At 39.2% G+C, this 24767-nt stretch overlaps 1 protein-coding gene across 16 annotated transcripts in view; it reads right to left on the minus strand.

Annotated features, from left to right (window-relative positions):
- Positions 1-24767, minus strand: part of BBS9 (Bardet-Biedl syndrome 9) — a 440322-nt gene that overhangs the window by 26583 nt on the left and 388972 nt on the right. For 10 of the 16 annotated variants that reach the window (XM_069462333.1, XM_069462332.1, XM_069462331.1 and 7 more), the window contains 2 exons: positions 10037-10147; positions 8958-9817 (listed from right to left, as the gene is read on the minus strand). The exons of 1 other annotated variant lie outside the window; for it this stretch is intronic. In XM_069462333.1, coding sequence (XP_069318434.1) covers positions 9786-9817; positions 10037-10147 — 143 coding nt within the window. In that variant the 3' untranslated portion in view covers positions 8958-9785. Of the gene's footprint in view, positions 1-8957; positions 9818-10036; positions 10148-24767 lie in introns of those variants that run through there. 5 more of the 16 variants (XM_069462327.1, XM_069462322.1, XR_011231786.1 and 2 more) reach the window with 3 other exon arrangements.

The raw sequence follows: 24767 nt of genomic DNA on the forward strand, positions 1-24767 counted from the left end.
TTTATCTATATTCATAAGGGATATTGGTCTGTAGTTTTGTTTTTTGTTACGTCATTTCCTGGTTTTGGTATCGGGGTGGTGTTGGCTTCATAAAATGTGCTGGGAAGGATTACTTCCTTCTTGATGTTGTGGAATAATTTCTGCAGGATAGGCACCAGTTCTTCATTGTAGGTCTGGTAAAATGCAGGTGTGAACCCATCTGGGACTTTTCTTTTGAGGAAGGTTTTTTATTGCTGCTTCAATTTCAGCACTTGATATTGGTCTGTTCAGGAATTCTATTTCTTCCTGATTGAGCCTAGGGATGCTATGTGTCCATTTCCTCCATGTTTTCAAGTTTATGTGCATAGAGGTTTTTATAGTATTCGTAGATGATATTTTGTATTTCTGTGGTATCAGTTTTAATTTCTCCTTTTTAATTCCTGATGGAGCTTATTAGACTCCTTTCTTTTCTGCTTCTCATTAATCTAGCAAGAGTGTGTCAATTTTGCGTATTTTTTCAAAGAACCAACTTTTTGTTTTATTAATCTTCCATATAGTTTTTTTATTATTGATTTCATTCAGTTTTTCTCTGATCTTTGTTATTTCTTTTCTTCTGCTGGGTTTGGGGTTGGTTTGCTCATCCTTTTCCAGTTCTTTGAAATTATTCATTAGATTATTGATTTGTGATCTTTCTTTCTTTTGGATGTAGGCATTTATGGATATAAATTTTCCTCTTAGGACTGCTTTAGCTGTGTCCCACAGACTTTGATAACTTGAGTCTCCTTTATCATTTAGTTCAAAGAATCTTCTGATTTCCATTTTAACTTCCTCCTTAACACAGTAATCATTCAGCAGAAGGTTGTTTAGTTTCCATGACTTTGTGTAGAAATGGGAGTTTCTTTTGGAGTTGATTTCTAATTTGGTCTGAGAAGAGGCATGGTATAATTCCTATTTTTTTTTAAATTTGTTGAGAAAAGCTTTGTGGCCTAGGATATGGTCAATCTTAGAGAATGTCCCATGAGCTGATGGGAAAAAAAGGTATATTCAGTGGTTTGGGGGTAGAATGTTCTGTAAATGTCAGTCAGTCCCATTTGTTCTAGAGTTCTGTTTAAGTCCACTGTTTCTTAATTTATTTTATATTTGAAGGATCTGTTCTGTTCTGTCAGAGGGGTGTTGAAGCGTCCAGCTATTATAGTGCTGCTGTTTATCATTTTGTTTAGATCAAGTAGGATTTGCTTTATGAATCTAGGTGCACCTGAGTTTGGTGCATAAATATTTAGAATTGTTATGTCTTCTTGTTGAATTGTACCCTTCACCATTATATAATGACCATCTTTGTCTTTCATTACTTTTGTTGATTTGAAGACTAAGTTATCTGAAATCAGAACTGCTATGCCAGCTTTCTTTTGGCTTCCATTTGCATGGAATATTGTTTTCTATCACTTCACCTTGAGTCTGAATGCATCCTTGTGGGTTAGATGTGTTTCCTGAAGACAGTAGATACTTGACCTGTGTATATTTATCCATTTGGCCAGCCTATGTTTCTTTAGTGAGCAGTTCAAGCCATTCACATTTATTGGAAGAATTGAGAAGTGGGGCAGATTTCTGTTCATCCTGTTAAGTTAAACTTTGTTGCTTTGTTTTCTCTCTTGAGCCATTGTGATATCCAGCCTTTGACCTTCAGCTTTTGGATGAGTTTACACTGGTGTTTATTGTGCTGATCCATGTGTAACACTGTTCTGAGTACTTCCTGGAGGGCAGGTCTTGTCTTGATGAATTCTCTCAGTCTTTGTTTGTCTGAGAAGGTCTTTATTTATCCTTTGTATAAGAAACTTAGCTTTGCAGGATATAAGATTCTAGGCAGGGCATTATTCTGTTTGAGAAGACTAAGAATGGGGCCCCAGTCTCTTCTGGTTTGTAAGGTCACAGTTGAGAAGTCTGCAGTTAATCTGATGGGTTTCCCTTTGTAGGTTACCTGCTTCTTTCACCTTACAGCTCATAGGAGGGCCTCCTTTGTGTTTATTTTGGCCAGTCTGATGACTGTGTATCATGGTGTCTTCCTGTTTGCAATAAACCTCCCAAGAGTCCTTTGAGTTTCTTGTACCTGGATACCCAGATTTCTAGCAAGGCCAGGGAACTTTTCCTCCATTATATCCTCGAATAGTTTATCTGACCCTTGTGTATTTTCTTGTTCACCCTCACTGATGACTATAATTCTCATGTTAGGCCTGTTCACATAATCCTACATTTCTTTTAGGCTTTGCTCTTTTTTTTTATTTCCCTGCTCTATCTCTGCAACTGACTTGCTTAATTGAAAGGTGTTATCTTCAATCGCTGAGATTCTTCTGCTCGATCTACCCTATTCTTGAGGCTTTCCATTGTGTTTTATAATTCCTTGAATAAATTCTTCATTTCCAGAAGTTCTGTTTGATTTTTCTTTAATATTTCAATTTCTTTAGTGAATTTTTCTTCCAAGTCATGGATTTTTTTGTGGTTTCTTTGTGTTGGGTATACCTTTTCTCTTGCATATCACTGAGTTTTCTTATGGTTCATGTTTGAAATTCTTCTTCTGTCATTTTAGTGTTCTGAATTTGGTTGATATCCATTGCTAGAGAGAGAGTGTTTCCCTTTGAGGGTGTCCTTTCAGTTATTATTCATACTTTCAGAGTTTTTTCACTGATTCCTTCCCATCTGCAGCAGCTGTTGCTTCTTACCTTTGGATTTTCATTTAGATAATGATACACCCAATTTAGTCTCTGAGCCAGTAGGTAGTACTTGTGGGTGAGATTCAACCACACCCTGTGTGATGAATCAGTAAATGCAGTAACTTGACCTCCCTGTCAGTAGGTGGTGCTTGCCAGGAGGAGCAAGCTGCAGTGTTGTTTTTGGGTCCTGTAACCAGCTCTCATTCCTCTGGAGAGGCACTTTAGTGCCTCAGGTGGTGGGTGGGGCCCTGAGACTTCCAGTGTGTCCTTATCCACCTCAGTGGGGGAATGTGGGGGAGTGAGGCTGGGTGAGGCTGGGTTGGGTGAGCCTGGGTCAAAGGTCTAGTCTCTGCTGAGCAAAGCTGCCAGAGAGGGGCTGAAATGGCCCCCCTCAGCCAAAAAGTCTGTATGTGGAACTGGGGCTGTCTAAGACCCACAGTCTAAAGCAGGTCTCACTCCTTTCCACCCTCTGTAGTTTCTTCTGGGCCTCTGCCAACAGGCAGGACCTCAAGCCAGTGGAGCTTCCCTGACTGTGATGTGAGCCAGAAGATTCCCTGCCCAGGATCATTGCCTGAGCTGGAAGCATGGCCCTCCCGTGGGAGGAGAGTTGCCCGTAGAGCACGGTGCAGCTAGGAGCCACTCTGATCTACCCTTGAAGGCACACACACCTCAGTAGACTGGTTCACAAATATCCCCTCTGTGGCCCTGGGGAATACGATCGAGACCTGGGTGTACAGGATCTGGCCTGCAGGCCTGTCCCCCTGGGCCCCAGAGATCAATCCTTGACTCTGCCAGGGAGAAGAATGCTGGTCTCAAGTCACCCACGGGGTTCCCAAGCTGAATCGATGTCTCTTTGTCTTGGGGTTTCCCTGCTCTGCTGGAGTCACCAGGCAAGTGGCACCAGGGAGGGCTGGCGAGTAGGGATTCACAGTCCTAATACCCCTCAGTTCACTGCAGGGCCCCCAAAGGAAAGTTCCCTTTCCCTGTGGATGCCTCTGGGTGGTGGCTAAATTGTCTCTCTTGGCACCACAGGGAGGACAAGGGAGGGGAAGAATGAAGCAATATGGCACCCACCAATAGGCTTGGGTCTGTGGGGCAGGATGTGCCCCAAGGAAGCTGGGAGCCCAGTGGCCTGTCCACAAGAGGCTTACTCCTCACTGGTGGCAGCCATCTCTGGCCTGGTGTCGGCACAGCAGGTCTCTCCAGCAGTTCAGGAGTCCCCAGACAGCCTGAGATGCAAGAGAGGGGACATTCAATCACTTCATCTATCCTTGTTGCTGGTCTCCAAGCCTCTCAGGGTTTAGACCCTGCCGATGCCTTTCTCCTTCCAGTTTTGCTCTGCTGCGTCTTCCTGTGGAGACTCTAGTAAGTTCAGGCACTCTTCCTTCCAACCTTCATCAATCTATGTTTGTCTATCTGGTTTTTTTCACTTCCATCTAAAATCTTCCCTTCTTGCACAGGTGCTCTGGCTTGAGGTGTTTCTTGTCTGCCATCTTGCCTCTCTCCCTGAATTATCTTTTAATTCACTCCATATAAAATGAAATTACCAAACTGTTGATAATTAAACAGGTGAATAAGTAATGTGCAGCCAAAAAATGCAGAAGTATTAAAAAGGTATATCAAGCAGTTAATGTTATTTTTATAAATTGGGTGGTATTTATGGCAATTGTTGGCATTTTACAAATGTGTAATTTGTTATTTTCTTATTCTAAATAAATATTCATTTTTGTAGCTAATGTATTTTTTTAATTCTTTTTCTTTAAAACCTGAATCCTGTGTTTAAATCAATGTCACCCAAGTACTCATGAAAAAAAGCTGAAGTACTGATTTTCAGAATCAATTATCTGTTTAAAGCCAAATTTAAGTAAATATAGTAGAATAGTCACACCATCCTCTTCTCAGCATAATCTAGAAAACTAAATTAAGAAGGTTAGACTACAGCCAGTATTCTAAGTCACTGGTTTCTCCATTTTTCTATGGCTTGTTGAATTCTTTTAAGAGGTTAATCTGTTGATACAATGAATATTTACTAAGCAGTGAAAAGAATCCAAGAACAGTTGTGTCCAATGAACTTGCAAGTCTATCCCACCAAAAATGGAAAATATGACTTCCGAAATATAATGAATTAGAGATAGGTACATTAAGAAAGCATAGAGTTCTCCAGAACTCTAAAGAGAGAATGATAACTGCCAACAAAGGTGACAGGAAAATCTCAAGAGGTGACAGTATTGACTTATTCATCCCCCATTCCATTACAGAAATGATTTAAAGGCTTACAAGGACCTGTCAATACAACAAGAGAGAATACACTGAAAGTTGGAGCAAAATAAAAAGACAAAAAAGAGGAGAATGTAACAAGGACTTAGTAAATGAAGCTAAAACTACAGTCCACAATGCATTCTCCACTTGTCCCAAGGGGACCTCAAATGTGGCTTTTGGCATCCAGATGAGGATATATTTATTATTTTATTCAAAATGAGCCTTGAAGTGAAGGGCTGGGGTCTGGATTAAATATAGCTAAAATGAAATGATGGCAAACCTGAGAATTAGGGAATTTTCAGTGTTTCCCCCACATCACCCAGAACCCAGTGCAGTAAGCACTGGGGGATGTGGTTATTCTAACTGGCATCTTATTCCAATTAGGCCTTGGCAGTTGTGCTGTACCATAAGTTATACCTTTCAAAGTCCAAATCAATGTAACCTTTAATACATGTGATGTCCATATAGCTTCCATAGTTAGCTGCTAAAATAGAAAAATAACACCAGCTAGCCCAACACTGCATAAATTAAAAGGCTATTGAGAGGGCAGCATCCAATACAACCTACACAGCCTTCTACTGCTCTGTCAGAACCCTCTCCAGGATCATTTTCATATTTAACTGACACATTTGCTTTTTGAATCAGAAGATGTTAAGGACATAAGGAGAAAACTATAATTTCAATAAAATTTTATGCTCACATAACTGCCATAAATTATCATAATCATGTTATTTTCATGATGATAATACATTATACTCTGAACTTTTCAGAATTTCTAGAGCACCGTGTCCAAATACACTATTCTCTAAAACTCATGCTGTTAATATAACAAGTGCTAAGCAGCCAGAGTACATTACTAATTATTATTTACATCATTCACACTCACATCTGACTCATACATACACAGATGGGATCCGTCCTCTTATTGCAGGAACAATACATATTAAAGAATATTCTGAAAATACAAATAAGCAGAAGGAAGAAAAACAAAAGACCCCAATGTGCAATCAAAGCTGAAAACCACCAGTATCTCTTTCCCCTCAGCCTGCCACTACCAACCCCCTCCCTGACTCCTGTGGGCACACCCTCCATCTCTGAACAGGGGGCCATGGAGGACACCTGTTGGCACACAAAAAGGCCACTGATAGTATGGCAGATGCCCACTGTCAACTGTATTTTATAATGCTTTTCAAGGGGCTTATGCACTCCTCACATATATTTCATTTTGATTCTCTTGCTCATCTTTACCTACATTTTTAAGTAACACGGAATTGTGCAGATTATAAAACAGATTACCAACTAGTTAGAGGCAGATTAAAAAAAAAAAAAACTACAGAGGTTGTTTGGATTAGCTAGTTTTAAACCATAGAATAATTTTTTTAAATTAATGAAATTAGAGAAAAGCTATTCATACACAACCTGATGTTCCTTGGCTTCCACTGATAAAACCTGGGTGAACCCCTGTGGCTCTGAGTGTATGTGACCTGTGGACCCACCTCCTCTTTTCACAAGCCAATCCCTTGAGAGGCTGGGGGACCAAAACAGTCAGGGACTTGTGGAATTAGGATGTACACTCCATGCTGACTTGCCTTTGCACATACTGATTTAAGGTGGAACAGTACACCCTACCCGAGCCTCACCTGTGTTCACATGGGATGGGGACATGTTTGGCCATGTCTAGAGGGCTGGTGAGGGAGCAGGCAAGGCTATGTACAGAGGGCTAAGGAACCTTCTGGGAAAGTTGAGCATTCTAATGGAGAGCCCAGAAGGGTGGCCTAAGCATCATCAGCTGGAATCAGAGATTTTAACGCAGTACAGTGTTTGTCATTTGGGTCATTCTCCCTCAGGGTGAAGGAGCAGTAATAAAGAGCAGGTAAAACCTAGGAGGCATTTCATGCAAAATTCTCAGATACAGGAGAGCAGAAGAGAACACAGCTTTGTGGCATATATAACCCAGTGCAGGACATGAATGAAGCCTGGGCAGAACCTCAGACCAGCACGGAGACACAGGAGAGGCCTTTAGACACCTAGGCTTGTCACTAAGAGCAGAAACCACAAGGAAATTCATTAATAGATTTTGCTACTTAAAATTTAGAAAACTTCTATTTAAAAAGCCCAGAAACAAAATGAAAAGACAAGTGAAAAATTGAGGAGGACAATGTCTATATCATAAATGATCAACCAGATTAATGTCATTTCTACATAGGAAGCTATTATAAGTCAATCAGAAGATAATTATCACCCCCCAAAAGGAAAAGAATACAAACAGGGAATTCACTGAAGAGTTATAAAATGGCCAAAAAGTATATATTTATTAATGGGCAACCACTCTAGACATCAAAGAAATGCAACTATCTTAGACCAAAAAGCTTCAGTTTTAAAATATATTTTATTATAGTTTTACCAATAATCTGTATATACAGGTGTATATTTGGGCTTTTGGAATCTGGCTGGATTAAAATCCCAGTTTTTTTACACACTAACTGTGGGATATTGGATAAACTATTTAGTCCATAAACCTCTCATTTGTAAAATAGACATAACAGTATTGTTGTAAGAAATGAATGAAATCCTGCATATAAAGTGCTAAACACTGCCTAGCACATAGTAAGAATTTAATAAATGTTTGCTATTTTATTAGTAGCTACACTGATATATTGAGTAATTATGAGACCAGCTGGCTAATCAGAAACTTGAATCATCTTACTCCTTCCATTTTTGTGAGCTAGTCCAAGATCATACATACATGCACACACAAGACATAATAGACAACTGCTGTTAAAGACTGGCATACTCATGCCAAAATAAAGAGAACAGTGTTAACAATTATTTGGGTCTTCATCTTTAAAATGCCACTCCAAAGTGTAACATGATTGTTGGCTTCATTGTTTTTCTGTTAGTAGCAAGATTTTATGTGTATTTTTAAATCATGAAGCTAAAACCCGGGTAAAAGACAGATACACAACTTAAATTCAGAAAGATTAATTAGTAACTTCTTTTGGCAGCCAGTAAGAAGTGAAAAATGTGAAAGATAATAAATTGGATATATTTTAAAATATTTATGTATATACGTATAGAGTTCTGTATTAAAGTGATTCATATAAAAAATTAAATTATTTGGTCATGTAATTATGCTAATAGGCTTAAGATACTGATAATGTTTTCCAAGAAAACATTTTACAAATATACTTCTCAACATAAAAACTCTCAGTATAACATGTAATTAATTGTAGTAACAAAAGTCACCTTAAACTCCCAAAGCAGAGAGAGGAAGCCTTTTGGATTTATGCTGGCAGTCACTCCCTCACAGAATAAAGCAATCACAGACTGCATAAATAAAAGGGAAACAATGGAGGAAGCATCTGAAAGACACAGAAATCACTGTACTCATATACAACATAACCTTTATGCACCAAACAATATGCTTCAGTTTTATATCATGGGAAATAAAGGGAAAAAATCAAAAGGTGAAAGGAAAGAATTGGAAAAATAGGTGAAGGAAGAGAAAAATTGATCAAGGTAGATGAACATAAAAAGACAAGGGAAAGAGAGAAACTGAGTCAAAGAAAGGCAGTTAGAAGGACACATTCAAACTGAACAGGACACAAAAAAGAGCAGAAACAAGCACATGTACAAAAAACATCCATGGAAACCAAATATGCAAAGAAAGGCATAACACAGAAACACATTTTCAAGAAGTAACACACATTTCTTGATGGAGGCTGCTAGAGACTATCAGAAGTGTTATGTTTTTGCAACTATAAACATACAGAGCCATGACATCTTTGTACTGGTTCCAAAAGGCTAGGTGAAATTCACCTAATGGTTGACCCTGGCTCAAAGGCTAGAAGTTTTCCACTTCCATGCCAGACAATTAAAAATGTTACATCTTCTGCTGCATCTCCTAAAAAAGGATGCCAGAAATAATAAATAATACATCGTCTGCAGTTTTTTGACATTTCACATAGAGAAAAACCACGAATGACTTTCCCCTTTGTTCTAAGAGACATTCCAAAATTGGCATAGACATATTTTTGTTTAAATAAATCAGTCTGACAACTGTAATTCCTAACTTGAAATTGGAAAGACCTCTTTTATTTCTTATAAAAACCTTAAGTTTTAATTATAATAAAGTGTGAATCCTTTTATAACCTGGATTTTTAAAAGGTGTCACCCACTGGGGTATTAAAAAGAGGATGTTAATGTATTAGCTTCCTTGAAACTATTTTAACATTTTTCATACAACTTACTTTCTTCCACTTTCAGACTCATAGAGCAATTCATGAAAGTTTTGTAGCAGTTCTTTTATTTAGAAAATAATCACATTCAAGTCTTACCATGGAGTAGCAACGTTTTCAATTCCTTTCCTTTCCTTTGAAGAAATAAAGTAGATCAATCATTTATATAACCCTCTGATTATAAATCAAATCCAAGATATTGTTTGACAATGAGATGCTTTATTAAACTTGATACATTTACTATATAAGAAGTCTGTGGAAAAAAAATTGGGTATCAAATTATTTTGGATCTGGATCTCTGCATTATAAAGTCTGTCCCAAAACTATCTCATCTTGCTATATCCTGTGACTATAAGCATACAGATGATCCAAGGCAGCAACCTCGTCTCCTGGCAAGAGAAGTTTCAACTGGCTTGTCCATGGGATTACAAGTCCTCCTAGCAAAATAACAAGTCCCAACTCCCAACTCTATGTAGTGTCATCTCCAGGAACGTAAGCTTTATGAAGCACCTGGGCCAGCCCTACAACTGTGCTTGGCATGAGGTCCACACAGGTTCAGCCTTGGGAAGGGCATCTTCCTCTCAACCAGACAAATATACCTGGATTATTCTGAGACTCCTTGGAGGGGTGAGACTTCTGGAAAAAAAAAAAAAAAAGAGTGAGAGAGGAAGGGAGAAAAGGCCTGTATAATGACAGGAATATACAACTGATCAAATTCGGCTGCACTGATGTTAAAGGGAAGGATGAAAAAGCTGGAAAATAGCAGCTTTGCAAGATGCTCTCTGGTATGACAGAAACTGACCAGACTGTCACTGTTTCTGACATGTCATTTGTGAAGGCCACCCATTCTCTTACCAGGCGTGGATGTCTCTGCAGTGAGGTGCTTGTGGTTGGTAAACAGTTCTGTGGATTCTTGTTCTATTGACCTTTCTTCTAGATCTGATTCTGGGATCGTAGCACAGCCACCTAGTTGAAGAATGCAAAAAATATTTTAAGCAATGTGTAATGAAATCTGCCTCTCCACAGAGCAGCCACGTACAAATCATAAAGATAATAAATGATGTGACGACAATCTTCAGGAGTGGACCAAAAAGAATAATCTTAAATGTTTCTCTTTGGTGAAAATACTGAGAATGAGTTACTGCCCCTAAAGACATGTTATACTGATTATGACTTGGCAACAGCAGCAATAGTGTTGTCTTTAAATTTATCCTTTTTAAAGTCAGAAAGGACAAAACCTATAGCATATGTAATATCTATAATATAATGGCCCCTTAGCAAGAACTCCCTTTAATACCAGAGCATCAGAAACCATAAAGAAACAACGCATATGGACCACGAGGGAGAGGATCCTTCCTTAAGCAAAGAGAAAGGTTGCTGGTGTTCTGAGACAGTGATCGCAGTGGTATTTCTCTGGAATTTACTTCTATCCCTGAATCCCAACACCTTACTGCACAGACACAAACACTTCATAACTCAACAGCAAAGCCATGAACTGCATTGTGAAAGATTTCAATTCAAAGGTGACTTGAGGATGAGCTGGCACCACCGTGCTTTTGAAATCCTGGTTATAACTCATTTGACTTTATCCACCAAAATCTTGTATGGGAAATTCAAAATCATGAGAGAATTACCTGACAACATCTGCAAATTGATTTGACTAATTTGCCATCATTTCCTGGAAAGGTACTGACATATTGTATACCGTACATGTTTTTTTCCAAAGCCATTCTTCTTGTTAATGAGGTGTGATTTCTTTTTCTGAGGCTTCTCACACACTGAGTCCAAAGCCTCAATACTCAGGTTTAGTTTTATGCATGAGGGGGTTTATGAAGCGCACATCATCCTGAGGAAAGAGAGGGTATGGGCAGTACTGATTTGAAAACCACATCATACAAATGAGAGGGAGGTGGCAGGATCCCGGGTCTGAAGGAAAACACACCTTACCATCCATCCTCTGCATCAACTCTGAAATAGAAATTGAGGCTGAAGGAAATTGAGAGAAAAGCATTTCCACACTCATAAAATAAGAATTAGAGGTAGCCTCAGAGGTTCCCTGAACAGGAATCATCAGAATTATCTATCAGTGCAATGGAATTCACCAGCTATAGGTGAAAATGGCCAGGGCCCTATCCAGGAGGAGAACCAGGCTTATTTTTAATCCCTTTCCAAGGTCTGTGGATCAGAGCAATAAGAACTATCATTATCAAACACTTTCTAAGTGCTAGAAATTCTGCCCATATTATCTCATTTAATCCCTACACGCCACACTATGAAATAGATATCATTATTCTCATTTTATGGATATGAAAACTCATTTAAGTAACTTGCCAAGGTCACACAGCTCCAGTGCTGGTCCCACAGTGGTGCTGGGACCTTGGAGAAGCCCAAGAAATAGCCAGTTTCTTCTCCTTTAGACTCATCTGACTGAGAAAAAAGGAAAAGGATATGGTGGGGGGAGGTTTGTGGGGAGGAGAATCTGTAAGACTAATGACAGGGAAGAACAGTAGGAAGAGATGTGCTTCTTGCTGAACAGAGCCCTGGTCTCAAGCAAAAAGGCAGAAGAAGGGCCAGGTTTCTTATCCCAGACTCACAAATTAGATTAAGTCACTTCTCCATCCCTGAGACGGAGGGAGGAGGGAGCAGGGGGAGGCCAGGAATGCCACATTCGTGCAGCTACCTTCACGCACAAGAAAACTTCAGGAGTGAGGAAGAGGTGTCCCCCAGCCAACAGATGGGAAAGAGTGGGATGAGCCGTTAGCAATGCTTGCCAAGTGCTTGGAAAGAGGCAGGTCCCCACTGATGAATTAGTGTCCACTTTTTATTCTGGCTGACTCAATATTCGGGCAAGACAGAAGTAGGAAGACTTAAAAAGCACTCCCTAGTTCTTTATCATGTGGACACAAAAGAAAAATGCAGTTGCTAAAGATTATCCACAACTAATGTAAGTTCCTCTTTTCTCTTTGCCTTGTCCTGTGTACAGAGAGATGACAAGCTGCCCTGCTCTGATGCTCTGTCCGTCAGGTGCTGTATTGGGCACAGACTGCTTGTACCTCCTCAGACCCTATCAGCACTCCCCACCTGCAGTCCACACCCACTGCAGGGGCTGACCGGTCACTTGTCCTGGGAATACCACCCCCCTTTCTTTGGATGCCTCATGCAGCCAGACTGCCCAACTGTCTGCCCAGAGTCTCTGCCACTTCCAGCGTGGAAGGAACAATGGGGTACGGGCTCTGGCAGCCTGACTAGGGAGACATGGGAGAAGGAAAGGGCTGAGCACAGAATCCCTCTCCTGCCTCTCACCCTGGGACCACGCTAAAAGATTATTTCTCTTTTTCAGACCTCCAGAAAAGGGTTGTGTGCTGAGTGGCTGCACTTGCTGAGTCTCTTTATGGTTCTTGGAGAGCGTACTCACTGGTGCAGGATGCACCATTTATCTTCTCTGCACATCACCTCACACATTCCCCTCGTTGCTTCCCTTCATCCTCACTGTCCCTTCCTTGAGTTTGTGCTCTCAAATAAGCCACCATTACTTTAACCCTGTGTCAATTTTTGTTCTCTTGAAAAAATCATTGCTACTGGAAGTATTAGGTCATCAAATATGAAATGTCTGATTTTGAATCAAAAGTGTAGTTATTATATCTCAAACAAGAAGTAGTACAATTAATCAAATTATGCACCTAAAATATTGACACAGTTTTGCCATCTTAATGGTAGCTTGCTTACGCCAGCAGCGAAGAGGCCTGGAGAGGGAGTGGCGATGAAATCGCAAAAGGCGTTTTCCACAGCTTGCTGAGACTTGAATATCTTTCCTTGCAAGCAGGGTTCCAAAGCCTGGAAGAAGTGGTAGTTAGTTGGTGCAAGGTCTGGTGAATACAATGGATGACAGGAAGTTTCCAAGTCCAGCTTCTGTAGTTTTAGCAGCGTTGTTTATGGTCAAGTATTGTCTTGCAAGAGGATTAGCCTGTCTCTATTGACCAAACTTGGCTGCTTAATCACAAGCATCTTCACCATTTTGTCCAGTTGGTTGCAGCAGACATCTGCTGTAATCAATTGACCGAGTTTCATGAAGCTGTAGTGGATAATACCAGCGCTAGACCACCAGACACCATTAACTTTTTTGGGTGAATATTCAGTTTTGGACTGTATTTCAGCACTTCATCCATTGTGCTGAAAACCTGTGACTGTCAAAAAGAATCCATTTTTCATCATATGTAAATACAGTGTAGAAACAGTTTGCCTTTTTGTCATGACAGCAAAGAAAGGCAAGGTTCAAGACAATTTCTCTTCTGATGCTTGTTTTAATTCATGCAGTACCCATCTATCCAGCTTCTTTACCTTGCTGGTTTATTTCAACAGTCTAATAGTGTTGGAATAGTAATGTCAAACCTTGCTGCTAATTCACATTTGCGTTGAGATGGATTTGCTTCCACTACAGCTTTCAGCTCATCATTATCCACCTTGGTCTCAAGTCACCCATGTGGCTCATTTTCAAGATTAAAATCACCAGAATGGAACTTCTCAAACCATCACTGTACTGTGCATTCATTAGCCACATCCTTCCCAAACACTTCATTGATATTTCGAGCTGTCTGTCCCGCATTGGTTCCATGATGGAACTCATATGCAGAAATAACACAAATCTTTGACTTATCCATGGTTTCACAAAAATTGCTCTAAAAAAAACTTGAAAAATAATCACAAGCCAAAACACGTGTTTGCAAGACTGAGGATATACCTTCATAATAAAAATAAAACAGGAAATGTCAAAGTGAACGCCAGAGATACCAACTGTCAAACTTAGTTTAAGTTTAAGGAAAGTTTAAGTTTTAGTTTAAGGAAATAGGACATTTCATAGTTCTAAAGAGCCAGCCTTCAAGATGGGCTATTGAAGTTCGACTCCCCCAACCTCAAGGACCATGGGCTCTGTGGCTGGAGGCCAACAGGAGGGTAATAAGCCCTGGTGTGCAATTACTTAAACTCACCCATGGTTAACGGGGATGACGTGCATACAGAGGTCAGGATATTGGGGGATCAAGTAGCTGTGGCATGGACATATTTGTAAGTATAAGGATTCCAGAGTAGGGTGGCTGCTTCTGATGACTAAGACCTTGCAAAAAGAAAATGGCAGACTCAGGGCAGCTAACGAGCAACGGAAGGCAAATTCAGAAAGGGAGAAGGCCTCCTTGGCCTCGCCAGTGTAAATGAGATCACCCACAGGAATCACTTGGGAGCTTGTTAGAAATGTAGAATCTCCAGCCCCACCCCACACCTACTAAATTAGCATCCGCTAAGGACAGATGAGTATATGTGATATGATTTTTGCTAGGAAAAAATATATATTGTTAAAAATTTAAGAGTAAGTAGTAAAAGAATAGAAATAAACTAATAAAACTTCCAAACTAACAGAGACCCTCTGAAGCCCATCTGTGGAAGTGGAGCCTGGGTTGGTTCCATGGATGTCAGATGAAGCCCCAGGAGCCCCAGCCTCAGCAACAGGGAGCCCTGGAGTTAAAGACTCTGCTGAGGGCTCAGGCAATAAGGCTACGGGCAGCTACTCTGTCTTCATTTTCTGAGCCGCATATATACGCCTCCTTGGATAGAGTGGGCAGTAATAATTGAGACTGAATTCCTCACCTTCTTACTATTAAAGAAAATAAAAATCATTGACATTTCTTACATCTCTGACTTTGCAGACAAAGTGTCAGGATAGGAAATCTCAATTTATTTTGAAAATAAAAATCATTGACATTTCTTACATCTCTGACTTTGCAGAAGAAGTGTCAGGCTAGGAAATCTCAATTTATTAAATGAAATTTATTAAATGAAACTGAGAGATTATGTCATTTGCTAAAGGTCACACAACAAGTCTATATACTCCTGTAGCCCGGCTCTCTATACTACGGCAGTGCTTCTCAAAAACACCTGCTTTTCAAATTTCCAATCTAATCTAAACTGATACTTTTGTAAAATACAACAGAAATGAATAAAAGGAATTACTAGAAAAGTAAAATAAATAAGACATCAGTTCTCATCTTTCATTATTAGATTCACTAGTTGTAAAAGTACCCTGTCAATTGCTACAAAAGTTTCTCAACACTTTACTCTCAATGTCAGGTAACAGGAAGTTAGATAGATGCTAGTCTTTAGGCCATACTTTGAGTAGCACTAACTACAAGATACGGTCTACCTAAATTAATATGATATATAGAATTAGAGTTAAAAATAATAACACAGCAAACTCCTAATTATCTATGGTTCAATTAGCCAGTACACTCCTTTCGGCAACAACATGGGTTACTCACAAGGTATGTACATCTCTTCTAGTCAAGTCTAGCTGGCAGCTCCCTCTCTAGTCGCCACGGTGTCCAGAACAACCTCCCCCTCCCCACCAACACAGGACGTGCAGGGTCCCCTTCACTGCTGCCGTACCTACACGAGAGCCACTTCTACGTCCATGCTCTCTGGTAAGTCTCATTAAGACAATCTGACATCCCAAGTCGGAACTCTAGGTGCATTTCCACAATGGAATAATGTTATAGGTGGCAATTTTATTTATAACAAACTATTACAATTCAGTTATGCTTTAAAAAACTTTTCTGGACTAATCAGGAAACCTAACCCCTGTATGAGAAATGTCAAAACATGAAGCATGTATAACGAATTGTGAACATCAGCATACAGCATTTGGAACAAAACTGTTTAGAAATTGGAAACTGCACCAATGATGTTTAAAAAGACATCTCTGAGGTACTTTACTATGCTGCCTAGGACTCTGAATTGTTAATCAAATTATGTACATGGCCATTTGTGTTAAATAAATCTTGCTGTAAAAATTTGCTTTTTGCAAATTGATAACACATTAGATTAATACAGATAGGAGTCCTCACCTAGCCAGAAAATTATTTAAGTAGAAAATTTTACCTAAAATTCTGAACAATTAGGAGTCCCCTGCCCCATATCATTTATAAAGATAATACAACTCAAGGGTTTTTAAGGGATTCCAAGCTATCTCAAACATGTTTCTACATTCAAAAGCTAATTATGAAAAGGTTGAACTTCCCCCTCCTAACCAAGTGGAACATATTTATCAACAACGAAATTACACTAAGGAATTTCTATCCATTGTCTGAAAAACAAACAAACAAACAAACAAACAACAACAAAATGAGCTTCGCCCCTCTCTGCAGGTGGCTATTATAGAGTTAACTCTAAGAAGTATAGAGTTCAAAGGTTAAGATAGGAGGTGAGGCAGAAACAAATGTGACTGTCATCTGGAATGCTGGAGATCAAAATCAGAATGCAAGGTAAGCAGTGATATGCTAAAAAATGTGTACCAGCTGGCTTTTGGGAGGAGGCTGGGTGAAAAGAAAAGCAAAGCCTTCACCTATAGTATTTGCCCATTTCCTTGGTGCAAATACTCCCACCATGGCCAATTTCAAACAACCCAAGTGACATAACCAAATGTGGAGCTTGGCAGAGATGTGCAGTAGCACATTATTATATGGTATTTGCACCATACAGATTCCATAGACACAAATAACTTTAAGAGAATAGACAACAGTAAAACATAGTAAAATCATTAGGAAGTAAGAGTTTTGAGTATGTATTGTCTTTGTTTTTAATTTATTTGGTTGTAAGTTTACATAATCTAATTTAAATAATGGCTGTATTTAACAACTGACTCACAACATTTCTACAAATTCAGCAAGCCAGCTCCAAAACTGCAAGTGGGGATGGTGTAGGGGGTTTAGGATTATGCTTTGAAGTCTGGATTCAAATCATGGCTCAGCATTACTAGCTAAGGGACCCTCTGGAGCAAGTTATTTCACTGAAATCAGTCTCAGTTCCCTCATCTACAAAATAGACGCTATGGCAGCCCTGCTTCTTAAGGGAGAAATAGACGAGTGTGTACAGTGCCCAGCACACTGAAACATACATTAAGTTCTGACTGTTTATTTTCAGGCCAAAGTCAGGAACACCAAAAGAAGAGTAGGGTAAATAAGCCAAGATAAAGTCCCCAAGGTGGGGGTCTAGAGGGGTAGGGTTCACACAAACTGATATACCCCTGGGGCCAAAGACACAACACTGTAACAAAGAGAAGAGTACCCAGAAATTTTTGTCACATGGCCACCTAGGGAGGTGGCTACTCTATTTTACTCAAGCCCACCCTGAGATCTCTCCTGCTACTTGATCTGCTGAGTTCTAACATTTGGTTTTACCCCAAGTGAATCCTGGTGGTCCAGCTAACCTCCCTCACTACCTGCTTTGTAATTAAAATAGCCTAAATCAGGGGCTGGGCAGAGTGTAAATATTTTTAGCCTCTGCAGGCCATCTGGTCTCTGGTATAACTACTTAATTTTGCCATTGCAGTGGAAAACAGCCATAGTCAATACATAAATGTGATGATGAGCATTGGCTATGTTCCAATAAAACTTTGTTTACCAAAACAGGTGGTGGGCCAGATTTGGCCCATGGGCCATAAGTAGCTTTCCATGGCCTAATGCAAGGCTGGTGGAAAGCTATTCTGCATACAGTACCTGAATTCTAAAAGTTCCTAGAGGCATTCAGCACTGCCAGATATCTTATAGTACCACTACCAGAATATCTTATAACGTTACTATCATAAATTCAAAAGCATATTGTTGAACCCAGTGTGACAAATGTGCTTTTTTGTTTGGGCAGTGATAAACCATTTTTTCTAATAAATTTTACTTTTTAGAACAGTTTTAGATGTATAGAAAAAGTTAACAGATAGTACAGAAAATTCCCATACAACTGCTGAACGTTTTCCCCTATGACTAACATCTTTCACTAGTGTGGTACGTTGGTTACAACTAATGAACCAATAATAACACATTATTATCTACAGTTTATCCATAATTCATTTAGATTTCTTTCATTTTTACTCATGTCCTTTTTCTGTTTCAGGATGTTATCCAGAATATCACATGGCATTAGTTTTTATGTCTTCTTTAGCTCCTCCTGGTTGTGACAGTTTCTCAGACTTTCCTTGTTTTTGGTAGCCTTGACAGTTTTGAGGAGTATTGGTCAGGTATATTTCAGGATGTCCTTCTATTGGAATTTATCTGATGTCTTTCTTATGATTAGAAGGGGGAAAAAATTAAAGGAGGTTTCTTTTCATAAATTCTTAGGGTTTCCAATATTTTAGAATTGTCTCCAGGTGTTTCTCTTTTCCTCTATCAAAAGTGAAAAGAGTGGGCAATGAATGGAGAGGCCACTGAAGGGGATGAGGCAAAGTGCAAGGCTCTAGGCTAGACAGGGAAGTTTAAGTTGTCACAGTAGTGGATCAAGCTGGATCTAGACGTAGGACCCAGGGCAGGTGACCAGTTGCCCCAGCTGTGAAAAGGGGTACGATGAGGCCAATTGTGAGCATTCCATGAGATCAGGTACACCTCGCATTGTGCTCAGCAGCTAGTACATTTTCTCACCCTCTGCCTTCTATTAATTTTCTTGGCATAGATATACTTTCTGCACCATTTTTGTGGAATCAAAAAACTTTTTTTTTTTTTTGTTCAATCACATCCATTTAGTAGATATCAAGACAGAGGCTCAGAGAAGGTAGCTGATGCTCCTAACATCCTACAGCTAGCTCTGATTTTCCTCCATTCCATAGCACTAGAGCTTTCTCAAGAACACCTTTTTATCCAGGAATATCTTCATGGATTTGCTTGTGAGTTGGCTGTCCTAACTAGTACTTCCTTCCAGTGATACAGAAAATCCAGAGCTTTGGCAAGCTGGTCTTTGGGTATGTTTGAAGACTTTTTGCTGGTTTGTTTTTTTGCAACAGTGACCTTTGCGATCAATCAAGGTATGGGTGAGAGTGTTCCACTCCTTCAGGGAGGAGAAAATCTTTTCTTCGTGTATTTAAGGGAAATCAGACAAGGAGACACGTTTAGGAAATCAGAAATGACTGCAGACCCTTCTCTGACTTGCCAAAGAATCTTCTGTTTATATGGGCTGAGTTAAAAACAGTAAGAATTAAAACAGTAGAAACCTCAAAAGTACACACCACTAACGTTTTTCTTTTAAGATTTACTTGATAGATACAGTGTTTTTTGAGGTTAACATTCAGATTTCATTTCAAAAGTTTATAATTCATGTGAAGTGTGGGGAATGGGTACTGTGAAAAGAATGTTACACTATCTTAAATGTGAAGAGGTTCCCTCAGAGACTCTGTAAATATGTTCATTTGGAAAAGTTTTATTTTCTCTCTGTCCTTCTCTGGTGTCGGGGAGGGTTTCATACATATGCACACAGGTACGTAGACATGTACAGGAGTTTTCCTGATAATTTTCTTCTACTTTGTTCATTTTTCTAGTTGTTTCAAATATATTTTTTCTAGCCCAAGGAGAATATAAGCTATAAAAAGCCAAGCATCTTACTATATGATTGTGTAGCAATTTTGGCTGAGTATTTAGATACTTTTTGGCAACATGGAAGAATGGAAGGAAGGAGGATGGGTAGGAGAGAGAAGAGGACCGGATGAAAAGGCAAGAGGGCAGGAAAGGATGAATTATCAATATATTTTATGTTTTTGTGTATATACTTCTATGTAAGACATTTGAGGTGACGTAGTAAAGGTATAGATGACAAAATATTAAAGCATAAAAAATATATTGGCAGTTAGAAGAATGTGAACCAGAATGGGAGGTATAGCTAGGAAGACTGTGGATAAACACTAGTAAGGACTCATGCAAGGGCTACAGTGGAGACAAAGTTCAGAAAGTTCTGGAGAAAAAGTGGGGCTGCACTTTCTCTGATCACTTCTCCGTGACCTCTCTTCTTCCAAACTGGACTTCAGACCAAACGGCCTAGTCTGTCCCTTCCTTGGACTTCACTTTTCCTTCAGAGCATACAATAATTGGCAAAGCCATGCCTATTGGAATTTTTTTGACTAATGAGATATATGTGCGTGTGTGTATAAGTGAGAGCGAGAGAAAGACAGAGACAAAGAGAGTATGTTTATGATTCTGTCATGTGCTTATGGGCCATTTTGGAGAGCCAACGTTTCTGTGAAGTTGGGTTTTCAAAGGCACTCACCGAGTAGAGGCTTTCTAAAAAAACATACACAGGAAATATAACAGGCACAGACTTTGTCAAACCACATCTTGGAAATAAAGCCCTTCAGAATGTAATATTTTGCTTGTTGTACTCTTCCCACAGCATGGGGAATTGGTCCATATCATCTGATGATGCAGCTGCTCTCTAGGTGGAGCTGGAGACTTATGCCCATTGCTCTCTCACCTCCATTCCCGCTCTTCCCTTCATGGTGTTGTCATGTGGGGCCACAACACCCTGAACCTGGTATCATTTTACAGTTTCAAAACTCAGCAAAGCAGCAGAAGAAAATGCCTTTCTCTATAGCCTTAGGTTTCCAGTCCCAACACATAATATTTTGTTTTCTATGTGCCTTTTAAATCTACCTTACAACTTTTCTTTCTCCCGGTTTTTGCAGAAACCATGCTAAGCACATTGACCGTAGCTCGACCACCAGCAACCGAGACAATAATGGTTAGCTACAGCGAGGTGGGTGAAGGTCACTGCAGTATGTGTACAATACGATGCCCTGTGGAATGTTTGGAGCTCAATCCCACTGCTTAATAACCACCTTTGATCCCCCCACACACAGTGAGAACTTAAAATGTGTTCAAGACTATGCATGTACCTATGTTTGAAAATATTCCATTTAACACCTCAGAGCAGAGACCAAGTGTGTGAAGAAAAGGGAGTCTAATACATTTTAAGAGGTCTAGCATGTGTCTCAACAAGTTTTAAAACCCCCATAAAGGCTGAACACTCAGTCCCTCAGGGTGTAAGGGCTCCAGTCGGAAAGTCTGGATTTAAGAGAGCAGGGTGCTCCCGGTATTAAGATGTTTCCATAACTTGAATAATGATAGGTGTCCAAGTATTCTTTTAGCTGGATTACTCATCAGAATTTCGGTCCACTTGGTAGAAAGGATCAAGAAATTACAGAAACATAGCCATTTTCATCCATTGATAATTATGTAAACAGAATATACCAAGCAGAAAAAGAGTCCTATTTACAAAAAAGCAAGCACAGTCCATAAATCCTACAGATTGGAAAGGATCCAGGTTAAGAATTTCTCCAGATGTCAGTCTGTAAACAGGGCTTCATAAAGTGAATTCCCCAATTAATTGTTGGCAAGAGTGATCTCTACACTAAGTTGGTGCATTATGACCCTCTACCATATGTAGGTTGATTGCTGTCTGGCTCTACAGATCGTGAATCAGTTATGATACAACAAAACTCAGGGACAAGAAGCTGGGGTCAGCACAAAGCCTTCTGATATGGTGAGAAGGTACTGTAAAATTACTGCTCAGGAACTCGGAGCTCTGTTCCCTGAAGGAAATGAGAACTCTCCTATTTATTTGCCTTACATCTGTTTTTCTAACACATTTAGTTCTTAACCTGGAGCACTTGGAAAGACACATACCCAGTAAGAACATAAACATGGAACCTAAAAGAAAAAAAAAAAAAAAAAACCTACTCACTATTTTGTTAAAGTCTCCAATCACAATGTTTTTACACATGTTAACAAGGTCATTAAATCTTCCAAGCAGGAATACAAAAGGATTACCCAGCCATTGTGAGAAGGTGGGGAAGAAAAGAAAGTTAATATTTGCTTTTCCTTGCCAGCTGATCAATGTCTGGAGCACCCGGCAATGAAATGCAAGATCTGTTATCTTCCCACTAGATCCTCTCTATACCCATAGTACAGTGTTTTCTAGCTCAAAAAGGAGGTAGTTATGATTTTTAATTTCCATTTTCTTTCTAAATCCTAAAGAAATCCAATGTACAACTGGAAAGAGACATAATTTTAAGATATTTCCATTTCAAATACTTTCCTCTCCTAACTCCCTCTTCAGAGACCAACACTCTCTCAAAAGTACACATGCACAAATAAAACATTACAGCTACAGTTGAGAAAGAAAGGAAGCCAATAGTTCTGCAATAATAATTTCTAAAAAAAAATGAAATGAAATGAAATAGTGAGAACATAACTCTGCTTTGCCTGGACACCACATCATAAGAGAGCTAGTGTTCTTCACAGCTTCCCTCTTGCATCAAGTGGCTATTAATTCCCCAATGATCCTAGCAACATTTCTTCAACTTGGGTTTCTTTCCACAACCCAATTAAAAGACACAATCTTGACCAAATTGTGTTGTTTTTAATAATGACAGAGTCTAGGTGGTGATTATGAAACTGAGAGTTCAGCTGGGTCGCTGGCTTATAAACAGGTTGAGGGAAGAGAGAAAAGAACACAATGGCTCTAGAGAGCGCCTGTTTCATCATATTCTTTCGCACATGATGAGGAAACCGAATAAACACTCAGAACTCATTCCAAGACAACTCTATTAGCTAGTGATACATTTGTATAATAGCCCACTAAACAAGGTCATATTTTGCAGAAAAAAGGGTGGCAAACTATACCACTGATCATGGAAAGGGCAATTCTGTCTTGAGCAACGTCATGTAAGTCTGGGCCTTAGTTTCCTTTCATTTAAAATGCAGAAAATAAAGCATCTACTTTATGAGAGATTAGGATGAAATTAGTTAATTCTTGTAATAGGCTTATCACAATGACTGGCACAGAGTAAGTCCCCCAGTAAATGTTTGCTATATTTTCATGCTAACTCCCAGCATTTAGTCATTACACTTTCAGGCAATTACACATGAAACTGCAAGCCACGAGGACAGCATAAATTTATATGTGGCTTCCTAAAAAAATGTCCAAGTAAAGAAGTTGAGGATGGAGTAAGCAGAAATGTTTACAGCAGGGCTCAGTGGCCAATGGCAAAAGTGTTTATTCACAGAGGCATTAAAAATAATTCACATGAAAATAGAGGACACATTCCTTTTAAGATGAAACCACCGATATTCTCCTATCATAGATAACCACTCTTCTGAGATCACAATAGGAATTTTAAAAGGGCTCAAATGATGGCAATGATGGTCAGGGGTACATAATCACATTCTTTGTTTTCTATTTACCAGCAGTGCCATTACTACTGAGAAATGCAAACCCACAAGATAATATGACATAAATGGATGAAACATTAAGATAAAAGGGTAAAACAGTGGTAGGTTTGCTTTCTCTTGGGAAATTGAAATGGCCAGCAGCTGAACCTTAAAAGAGGAAGTCTGCTGACCTAGTGTTACTAAACATAGGAGGCAGCCAAGGAACAGAGAAATAGAGCAATGTATTTAAATGTATGCCTTGAAGGAAGCAAACACCAATTATTTTTATATGACTTTAATTCTTGCAGTGAATACTTTATGGGTGTTGGCAAGTCCTTCTGGAAAAGGAAGGGATTATTAATGAAGGAATCAGTGGCAACTGTTCACCAGTGCTCGAAGAACGCTTAACAAAGAATCATTTAGTTCTAAAGACATAGAAATTTTAAGGATCCTTTTAAAAAACAGCAAAATATTATGTTCATATACAGAGTCCTTTCTATTTTAGTTTCCAAATGATTTTACAGCCTGTATGATAAACAAATAAACACACAGAGGGAAAGAGTTAAATTTTTTTCCTCTTAAGCAAAGAATAGGTGCTTAATATATACTTGTTGACTTAAAAAGGAATTCATGAAACTTGAGGAAACACAGCCTTAAAAAAAAAGTCATCACTGAAGAATGTTCCACATCATTCCAGGATTGTGGGCTGGACACGGCCCACTAACGTATAGGCTAGTAAATCTGAGGAAATGACCAATCAGCTCCTGTATTTTATCTTGTTTCTCAAAAAGTCTAACCCATTCATTCTAGAAAATTCCTATACTGAGTAAAATGAAATCTCTCTAGCTAACAGCTTGCTCTCAGAATTCTTCAGGTGCTTTAAGAGCACAGCCTCTGAAGCCAGACTGTCATTTTAACTCCATATCCACCATTATTAGCTTTTTTGTTAAACTACGTAATCTTTCTCTGTCTCAATTTCTTTATTTGTAAAATGCAGATAATAATTATACCTAGTTCATATGGTAATTGTAAAGATTAAATGAATTAACTGATGTAGAGCACTTTCTATAGTTCTTGACTCATAGTAAGTGATACCTAAGTATTAATATAATAAAAACTATTATTAGCATCAGCATCTTTGCTATATATTGCTAAATTTCCCTGGTCTAAGCCTGAGATTCTCATGTAAGATGAGGTGGGGAGCTGAAGCGAGAAAGGGTAGTGAATTTTAAGAAGGCAGGGAGCAGCGGCTGGTCTATCTGACCTCCAGGCAATTGTTGTGTTACCTAGTCAAAGAAAACCTTAATTGCTTGTCTGGTCTGGCAAAAAAAACAGTGGCTAGTAGGAAATAACAGCTTGGTAAAGACAGAACAAAGATTGTGGGGTCTAGATAAATAATAAAGGACAATGATAAACGTCAAATCAGGAATAATTTACCATCTTTTGACCTCACTATCCTGCCAGCATCTTTGTCTATTTCTTTGCTCCTCTTAGCAGCAAAACTTCTCCAAAGAGTTCCCTACACTTGCTGTTTTCAACTGTTCTGTTTTCCTTTCTCTCACACATCCTTCCCAGTCTAG

Source organism: Eulemur rufifrons, chromosome 29 (assembly GCF_041146395.1).
Source record: "Eulemur rufifrons isolate Redbay chromosome 29, OSU_ERuf_1, whole genome shotgun sequence".
Taxonomy (NCBI): Eukaryota; Metazoa; Chordata; class Mammalia; order Primates; family Lemuridae; genus Eulemur; species Eulemur rufifrons.